Source organism: Dermacentor andersoni, chromosome 10, assembly GCF_023375885.2.
Source record: "Dermacentor andersoni chromosome 10, qqDerAnde1_hic_scaffold, whole genome shotgun sequence".
Lineage (NCBI taxonomy): Eukaryota > Metazoa > Arthropoda > Arachnida > Ixodida > Ixodidae > Dermacentor > Dermacentor andersoni.
Window position 1 is genome coordinate 27,343,741 of NC_092823.1, and position 10,556 is coordinate 27,354,296.

Sequence of the window (10,556 nt, forward strand, 5' to 3'; positions counted from 1 at the left end):
CACGTATGAGGAGTGCTTAACGCATCCTTAATCTCCGCCGCTGATAGGGTCGGTATCGCACTACCTTCGGGATCGGTCCACGTTTGGGAGTGCTTAACGCCTGCTTCACCTCCGCCGCGAGTCGGGCCGGTATAGCACTAACTTCGGGATTGAACCTCTTATGGGGAGTAGTTCTGCTTCACCTCCGCCGCGTGTCGGTCCGGCATTGCACTATCTTCGGGATTGGCCCAGGTATGGGGAATGCTTAATGCCTGCTTCACCTCCGCTGGTGGTCGGCCCGGCATTGCATTATCTCCGGGATCGGCCCACGTATGGGGATTTGTTTTTTCGCTGACAACGACAAGAAAATTTCCTTGGGCGGTAGAGGTACACTGTTTCGCTGTAAAATTCACCGGTGAATACTATACAATCTAATGCGAAATTTGAGCGCAGTTCTATACGTGCTGTTATTTCGCGATATATTGGCTGGCGCGAACAATCTGTCTCGTGCGGCACGTTGCAAACGGAGGGAAGTGAGGCACGAATGCAAAGCTAATTTGGAGCTCTGAAGCTCGCGTGAGCCAGCGCGTGGGTGACGCGTTGGCGCGATTCACAGCGGCCGTCACCGACAAACCTCGCCGGCATCGCGTGCTACTCCGGCGCCATCTAGTAGCCATTGCCGGCACACTAAGCTTTTCTTCTCACCCTTTTGCCATACCCTCTTCCTCCACATTCCGCCTGATGTTCCACTGGACCCTCCTCCTCCGCTTTCCTCCTCCTGTATTTCATCCCTTGCTGCGATTAAATTTCGCTTTTTCGTCTTTCGCTGTGCTCGTTCGCTCGGTTACGCCGCCACCGATGCCCACCGTCGGGCAGGAACGGGCTCCGAAAAGCTGCGCTCCAACGAAAGTGAGGTAAGACCATCGGGCTCATTTTCTGGAGGATCCAGGTTCGATCCCTGCATTATTTTTACATATTCTTTTACCCATGTTTGTTCGGCGGCTGGTTTTCCAACCGATTCTCTCAGCAGAGCAGCCCGATAGACCATTGACAAACTAGTGACCTTAGTTATGACCTATTTGGACAGACAGCATCATTAGTAAGTAGCCACACTCAGAAAAGTCCGGACGACCTCGGAGGGAAAGCTTTGCTTTAAAATAAGCATCAAATGAATATATTAAGTAACAGAATAGACAATAAGGTACTTATGCACAAATCTCACGCAGAGGTTGCTGGCGCCGACTCATCGTACAAGTACTACCTTGACGAAGGACGGTATGTTAAACAATTGAACGGTGAGTCTTCGCTATCGTTTTATGCTTGAGATCCGATGTTGCGAATGACTTGCGCATTTCACAGCCTCAATGCTTTTTTCACAAGTGGAATTTCTAGAGGGCTGCTCAAACAGCCTGAAAACACACAAAACAATCTGCGTGGCCCTGCTATACCAAACACAAGAGAACAATGGAGCTAGTGGATGGCCAGTAAAGTAGTGCCCAACCACACACAAGACACAGGAGCCTCGACAACGCGACCCCATGACGTCCGCCCAAGGCGTCTATACGGCGTCCGCGATTTGCGTGGCCAATGCAGTGAAAGACGCCGCGGTTGTCTCCACTCTGAACCGAGTGGCGGGCGAGGAGGACATTGAGTCACCTTAGCAGCCAGCCGGCGGAGAGGAACCCCCCTCCTCCCTCACCGCTTTCTACCCCTTAGCGACCACCCTACCTCGCGTTCAGTAGGAGAGACCACGCCTTCAGGCAGCATTCCCCACTCCTTCTCCCCCTCTAGGCTCCATCAGCCCTCGCCGCGTCGCTATATTTATACTCCTGTTTTCCTTCTCTCTCACCTCTCCCTCCCCCAGCTCTGCGGAGCTCCAAATGCAACATGAAACCTAGGAAGGTTGTAAATGGTGTACTGTAACATGAAACGCCGGCTCTCATCGCATGGTTATCGCGTTTTGCCCACTCAGTGTTATTCAGGTAGACGGACGCTCGAGGAGAATTTACGGCAATAGGGTTTCATATAATAATTACTAGAGGGAACTCTGGCGCTAGCGTCTACGTGAGCTGCAATGAGAACGGTAGTAACAACACGGGAATTACGAAAAGTACATGGATTCGCGTAAACTTCATCCTTTCGGCTTCAAACGGGTTTGTAAACTCGTTGTTTTCAGCAATGTAACGTGTAATAAATAATTAAATAAACATAATTAAATTTGTCCGACGGCTGGACTCGAACACAGAAACTCTAGCACACAAGCCAGACATTGAAACCATTAAGCCAAGGACGCATGTATCGCGAAGCGAATAAAATGCCCTGGTGAATTTATCGCGGGCAAGCAAAAGTCTTGAGACACTTGGCGCGTTTCGATTTGGCAGCCTGGACAAACTCGATAATTGCAATTAGTAGCAATTGTGCGTGTTCACGGCGTGTTCTGCACTCCGAATAGTATAGATTGCGCTGAAATATACAATAAGATTTATATAGCGTAATATAAAAAGCCAGAAGAACGTCTCAATCCACAAGCACGAAGATAAGACCAATCCATGTACTTCCCACCATTCCCGTGGTGGTATAACGACTGCAGCGCCAGAGTTCCCTCTAGTAATTATTCCTATGTTTTCAGCGACTCCGCCGTCGTGCTGTCCCGGTATAAAGGGTGCATGCGCGAACCGCGTGCGTCGGATTCTAGAGAGGCCGAGTGCTTTTGGCTACAGAAACATGAAGAACTCATTGGACTCATGGTCAAGCTCCACACAATCTACTCGATGACGACGCCATGGCAGCGCAGCGCTCCGCCTTTCGTAGCTGGCATGGGCGCTGTGCGCACGCAAGCTATGAGCGCCCGTGCTGAGCTTCTACGTGTATGCAGTGATCTCAGCGGAACGCGCAATGAACTTGTAGCTCACGGGGCGCTCACTTACTTCGAAGGCTTCTCGTTTCATTTGGTGCAACATAGAGCGACAGGTGGAACGCCACTGGCGGTGTTCCTCAACGCACCCCCGTTGTCAGGCGCCTTGTAGCTTCTGGGGATACTCCTCGGCTCCGCCGCATTTCTTTTCCGCGCTGCTTTACGCTAAAATGTTCGACCCACGTATTGTTAGATCACCGTTCGAGGAAGGACAGCGCAACGCAAAGCTTACTGTTGCTGTCACTGTTTGCCCTTGGGACGAAACTTCTACGAAGCTTTATCGCGATAGCAATTATATGGACACTCCAGGCACATTTCTGCCGTTGGCGTTGTCATCGCCGCCGTCGTGAGGTTCCGTAATACTTCATTTGGGCCTAGTTGGTACATAATTCTGAACTTAACATTACAGCGCAAACACCTAAGACGATCCACAAAAAGAAATGTTTCGTATAAAGTCCAAATGCGGTAAAATCATTGCCGCGCGGTATCCTGCGTGTGGAAGCGAACGCGTGCGACGGTGAGTCGGCGAACGCGGCTGAAGCTCGCGTTTGAGAGCGTGGAAGTAGGGGCCGGAAGCGCGACTTTTTCTGTTGTGCGTGAGGCACGAGGGTGAGCCGAGGAAGGGGGGTCCTTCGCCGGCGGCTGTTGCTTGGGCGCGGCCGTGCAGGCGCCGTACCTTGAAACTGATTTCCGACGTGTCTAAAGTGAGCGGCCGCGCTGGCTTAATCCACAGTGTGACGTGCGATGTTTCCACAGTCCGCGTAGTACCGGTAGCGTCGTATGAGCTGTGCTTTCAACGTTTCCTTCGCGTTGAAGCGAGAGATGCACGAAGGTCAATTGGATCGCTTCTACTGCCGCGATTCCTCACTCCACCATTCTGACATCAAGTTTTCGCGCTCATCGAGCGAGATGTGTACATGTTTACCTGTGCGCGCGTGACACCGTCCTTGTTAATTGAGTTAAAGCACGTTCACGGGCTAGTTGGTTTGAATCCATGAAAGTATGTGTAAGCGCGATTGAACGAGGACGTACGAAGAAACATACACTGTCTCTGTGTGTCTGTTTCTTACTACGTCCTCGTTCAGTCGCGCTTACACATTGGATCATTGTTGATTTAGTTAGCGAATGTTTACAAGTTTATACGGGCCGATAAAACTACTATTTGTCATTGTATCACTGATTTGCTATCGCAATCGGTGATTTTCCTTTCGGGCTAAAGTGCGATATTTTTTTTACGTGGCTACAATACTGCTATCGTCATTTGAGAATTAAAATGAGTTTATGCACTTTACATGTTTTCTCCTGTCTTCACAGGCACATACGGCTGTCCAAAGTTGTCCAACTGTGCTATTACTTGTCTCACATTACACAGCGCCGTTCATGCAGTTTGTGGCCGAAACCCACCACATCTCTGTTACTGCTACATAAATCGACATAAATGTGAGTAACGTACAGTTGCATAAAAAGAAGAACGCATTAAGGATCTATTTCATCATTAAGGACCTCGAACTATTCGAGAATGGAACCGGCTCAGTGCACACATTGTCGAGAAATCCACCATACAGTCATTCTTAAGTGCTTTATAATTCTTCCATCAGCCTTCGATTTTCTGCAACACTTATCATCTCGCGACATATGGTATGGTTCTCCCGCAAAATGCTTCGATAAGTGATGAATTACAGCAGACTGTCATATCGTGTGACGCGCATGGGCAGCTTGAATGGTCCGTGTTCTGATCAAATTTTTCCTTGGAAAGCACTCTGTCAATATATCAGTGCACAATTTTATATCTGTAGCACGGGTTTGTATGCAAGCGACGTGCAAACTATCGGTCTTTGACTGTTTTTCAGGGCGTGGTGCGAGCCTTGTGTAATGTGTTGTTGTCTTCTTATTTTTGATCATTTCTTCTTATGTAGGGTGCGATCCCGTACGCGTTCCAATGTCGAACGGAGGCGGTCCGTTCTTTATGTCACGAAATAGGCGGTCCGTTCCGTAGCGTTCGTCAGATAGCAGACGACACGGACTGATTGACAGCGGATATCACGTCATAATTGACGTCATGGCGTTCGTCACGCTTCAAATTGACCAATCGTGTGCGGCTCGGTGGAACGGACCGCCTCCGTTCTATTTTGGAACGCATACAAGATCGCACCCGTACTGTCCACTCCTGCCCACGGCCTTCTCTTAAGGCTGGCAGTATTTATCAAATAAATAAATAAATAAATTTTACGGGTGAAGCTGTTAATACGACTAGAAGCGCTCGAACGCTCCATATGCATGATTTCACGGTTTTCCGAAAAAATTCTGTCATTGACATTCTTTATATGAAAGCAAATGAAAGAAGCTGAATTTACATTTCGGGATTTTTAAATTGATTTTCGCGTTTCAGGAAAAAGTTCACAACCACGAGCGCATACATATAGCGGCAGATGCCATTAGACAACTTGCGCGATTGGAGCAGTGTAAAAGGCATAACGATGACGGCATGACGAGAGTCGCATGACGAAACTGGAACGACCACGGTGGCACCACGGCATCGAGTACATACCCAGTTGTCCGAGCCATTAGACATCCTGGATCACAGGCTCTAAAGAGGCTAGATAAGACAGACAGACAGACAGACAGACAGACAGAGACAGACAGAGACAGACAGACACAGACAGACAGACAGAGACAGACAGACACAGACAGACAGACAGACAGACAGACAGACAGACAGACAGACAGACAGACAGACAGACAGACAGACAGAGACAGAGAGACACAGACAGACAGACAGAGACAGACAGACAGAGACAGACAGACAGACAGACAGACAGACAGACAGACAGACAGACAGACAGACAGACAGACAGACAGACAGAGACAGACAGACACAGACAGACAGACAGACAGAGACAGACAGACAGACAGACAGACAGACAGACAGACAGACAGACAGACAGACAAATATAGAGATATATAAATAACACAAATTCAGCAGTGATTGCTAATAGAAATGCCGTCATTCCATACCACCTGTCCAGCCGTGGCGCTCGAGCAATAGCCATTTCTCGCAGAAAATGAAAAAAAAAAAAATTACATGGCCCTCACGGGCGCAAAAACTTTTCGCACAAAATATTTTGAGAAAATACTGTACAAGGTATGTTTATATATGCGTATTGTTTTTGTAATTTTTCTAGAGAAATGAATATTTCTCGGGAGCCACCGTTCGCACAGTTGGCGTGAATTACCGAATATAAATTGCAGATCCCACGTACTGAGGGGAATTTGTGCAGGAAAGCTTTCATGAGTAAAAAGCAACACCGCTGGTCAGAATCAAAAACGCGCAGTGGCTCTCGGTGTCAAACGCGTCCGTATGCTGCCCGTAACAGGCATCAGCCGCATGACGAGGGCACGCAGACATTTTACCTGCTCGGCTTATCCAGCTTTTATGGACGCGTAACAAGTAGCGCACCAAGAGGCAACGGCTTGAAGCTAAAGAGTTTTGAATGGGACGAACGTGTTTTTCACGATTAATTAAAAGTACAAGTCGATTTGTGAAAAATGCAGGTGACAGACAGGTTCTAGAAGACAAGCCACACGAGACAAATTTGCTGACAATACTGTGGAAAGCTGGGGTTCTGTTCCCAGAGCGGCTAAAGGTTGTGCAATGGAAGCTTATTGGAACGACGAAAATTTGTACTCAATTTTTGAGACAAAGACGCTCGCTGTAATAAAACTATGGCTGTTAATCTGATAGCCGCTACAGCGTATGTAGGCCGGAGGCTCAGCTTTGGATTTATTCTGATCTCGACTCTCTACACGTGGCGTAACACTGCTTGCAAAAGCAATTTTTGAAACACCATCGTGCAAGTTCACGTGGTTGCTTGATAGACTGAAGAGTATACTAGAACGGAATCGTCGGAGGCCATGGCCTGGAGGTTTAATCGCGCACCCCTATCGTCCCACGTCGAGTTGGCAGTGGTTCAATACCGTGCTTCACAGCGCTTTTTGAAGCCACGTAGGACATTGTTCCAGTCTCCCACCATATGGCAGAAACACAAAACTCAAGATTTGGTTTCGCTTTTGGTTTTTCAGTGGTGCTTTCAAGCAGAAAAATTTTTCATTCCAAGAACGCAGCAGTGTGTTGCTCATTCGTTAAATCAGCCTCATTGAATCAGGTTCTATTCCATGGACGACATAACTACAAGCATTCGCATGCCTTCGTGTAACGTAAAAACAATAACAAGAATCTTGCGTGCCTTGTAGCATAGAATGCACCTAAAACGAAAACTTTCAGCAGGTGCCTGAAAACGGGAAGATATAGTGATCTAGGGCCCTATAACGTAAAACTATTCCAATATGTTTCTATTCCGATCTTCTGACGTCAAATTTGCGTAACCATCGTCGCAAGCACCGGGCGGTCACCCGCAGGGTTGTCTGAACAGGCCAATCAAACGCTTTCCTCGTTCATAGGATGTCACTTTTGTTTGCTTGAAAAACGAATAACATTGCCTACACTGAGCGGCTTGTCGTATCTAATTGGCTGACAAGAGGCGAGGAGAACGCTCAAGTGGAGAGGGATTCACTGGGGCAGAGCCAGTGCACTGAAAATCGATAACCGGATGAAGAGGGTGGTGCCGGCGTCTGCGATTGGTCGGCTTTCCCTTACTTAGCTTGTGGTGGCTGGTCGAAAATCACGGCGGCATGCAACGGAAGCTTAAGAATGACGCAAAAACTGACCCTCAGCAAAGAAGAGTTGGCAGAATGAGGTGGTAAACGTGCCAAAAGGGCTCGGAAACGTTACATGGCCACGCAAGAAGTTTTATAATACGCAAATACACCCATGCTCTCCGGCAGGTGCGAGTAGCCAGCGTCTCAGCGATCGGCGGCAGCTATCTCTTATTCCATTCGGAACTGGGCAGCCTGCGGCTATCCCGAAGAAAATTCAGTTTTATTCGGCATAATAATGCATCTTTATCGCGTACACGTCACTTTGACGCGATGAGTTTGGGCGGTTTTGTGACGTCGCGTTACAGGCAGGTGAAGTGGGTGCAGCCCGAAAACTTTACCAATAGCCGAGGGCTGATGGCGAAAAGGGGTCGAATCAGAAATAACTGTTTTTCTTTTTTCTCTCAAGTCATGCATAATCAGTGTATACACATCATATCAGATGGGGAGGTATCGCGGTTTTCGAGACGTCGCGTGACAGAGAGGTGAAGTGGGCGTGGTCGAAAAAAAGTTTTTCACCAATCGTGGAGGGCTGATAGCAGAATTGGAATAGAAAACTTTGGAATAGTTTTACGTTATAGCGCCCCTAATCTTGCTTACAGAGGCATCTTTATTGGCGGCAGTTCTTTAGTAGGAGAAGAGCAACGTGGCGAATCTAAGCAACGGGCAGAAATGGCAAATAAGTGATCTGCATTCCTTTCTCTACAGGACTCACTGGAGTTTGAAGACGGATCGATGGCAGGCGACGGCCGGTTTCTGCCCTACCTGCAGAGGTTCAGAATTGGAGAAAGCAGTGTTATATCTGTGGGAACGATGCAAACTCGTATGACCATCACTTTGAAAATTGTGTAAGAACTTGAATCTGCCGAGACTAATTAAAAATTACATTCTGGCATCTGTACAGTAGGAAAACAATTAAACTCATAAAGGACAAACACGCACTTTGTAATTTGGAGGAGATGGTAGAGAACGTAATAAAAATATTTAGTAAAAAATACAAAATTGTATAGATATAAAGCAAAAGGAACAAGAAAAAAAAGATAAAAGTTACTTTGACTCTGTTTTGCATAAATAAAGGGGACAAAAATCTCAGCATATATCAATGAAGAGCAAGGATTGAGAACATCAGACAGCCGATAAATCATTACGCCTCATTACATCTATTTCACTTTTCGACAATGGCTTAAGATATACGGCATTCATCCTGAAATATTAATATATCATTCTCGCGAAAGACTGACGACTAAAATTTGTATAATCTCTTTCATCAGCCCTTATTAGGCAGTACAATGGATAAATATCAGAGATAACGCTATGATGGCCACGGCTACCACTGAAGTCAGAACAGGAGTATTATCTGTGAATTCTCTGACAGATTCAGCATGATAGCTACGGCCATTACCGAAGACAGAGCAGTACTACCGTGTGTGAATTCTTTGACAGATTTTGTATGACAACTACGGCTGCCACTGAAGTCAAATTATTATTCATATTATCATTATACATTAATCTGCGGTAAGACGGCTGGACCATCACCGTAAAAATGAACACGAAAATCAAACTAAAACTTCCTATTCCATTCGACCTTCAAATATGAAACAAAAAGTGTTACCTCAAAATCTTACAACGCAGTGACATCTTCAAACAGGCATTCAAAATATATTCTAACACAATCTAAAAATTCCATCATCTCCAATCGATGTACTTCTTTATTAAATAAAACGTATATCTGTATCAAGCTTGGTAGCCATTTAAACCTCATACTTGAATAAAATGGTGAAAATACCAAGGCAATAAAAGAGAAAAACACGTTATATCAATGTTTTAAAGAAAAGAAAACAACAGAGGAAAGAAACAAGAAACAATGAAAGAGAAAACAATGTATAAAAGATGGAACAGCACCATTAACAAAATCCAATATAGAAGCTATGATAAACCTTCAAGAAAACAAAGAAAAGAAAGAAAAGAACACAAAAACAGAAAATACAAACTAGAACAAAAGAATGAAATGTTATATCATTGTATTCCCATTCTCAGGTCAATGTATGTTAAGTTATGAACATATCATTGGAAGCGCCTCTGCAGGCTGTGGAAACTAGTAAAGTGGGGCAAATATTGCAAAAAAAAGGCAATTTGCGCAAATCAAGAAGTTATAACAACACAATACAGAAGACATCAGCAGCAAAAGGCATCGCAACACAAAACAGACAAGAGTGAACAGAGTTATAACAACACAAGACAGAAGACATCAGCAGCAAAAGGCATCGCATCACAAAACAGACAAGAGTGAACAGAGAAGCCAACAGAAGCATCGTCAACAGAAGACTGTATCCGGATAATGTACGTCAAGAAAACCCCACTTGGAATAATATCCTTTCTGTAAGTTTGCACGGAGCACAAAAAAGAAGAAATCCTGTGAGTCAAGATATCAAGCCATGTCATGTATGATCAAGTATATACATTTTTTTCAATAAATCCAGCTGCCGCCATTTCCCTGGCTTTGGTTTCGTTATGGTAGTAAGTGCTTTTTATTTCCTTTTTTTCAAATTTGGCAGCGTGGAATATTTAGGTGCAGCAGACTAGGGCACATTTTATTTTAATTATAATGCCCAAAATAATTTTCATTTCTTATAGGCGATAAAGAAAGACATCATTGTGCCTTGCCGCTTAAATTACACTTCATTTCGTATAAGACCAACTGCATCAAAATTACGTGCAACATAAGTGGCCATGTTTCAGAAAACGTAGGCAATAATTACTTTCGTGCAAACTTCAAGGCTTGGAACAAAAGGAATAATCAAGAAAAATAGACTTATCGACCCCGAAACTGAGGAAACTCCACTCGCTCGCGGACATGACGCGAAATTCAAAACTTTGAGGATTAGCTAGCTCAAGACCTTTAGAATACATATGGATCTTGACTAAAATTTGCAAAATTATGGTGTACACG

At 45.5% G+C, this 10,556-nt stretch overlaps 1 protein-coding gene across 1 annotated transcript in view; it reads left to right on the top strand.

Annotated features, from left to right (window-relative positions):
• LOC126519122 (uncharacterized) overlaps positions 1-10,097 on the top strand; it is a 148,578-nt gene extending 138,481 nt beyond the window's left edge. Inside the window, exons 8-10 of the mRNA XM_055065161.1 lie at positions 1,206-1,274; positions 4,208-4,333; positions 8,315-10,097. Coding sequence (XP_054921136.1) covers positions 1,206-1,274; positions 4,208-4,333; positions 8,315-8,316 — 197 coding nt within the window. The 3' untranslated portion in view covers positions 8,317-10,097. The remainder of the gene's footprint in view (positions 1-1,205; positions 1,275-4,207; positions 4,334-8,314) is intronic.
• The last annotated feature ends 459 nt before the right edge of the window (positions 10,098-10,556 follow it).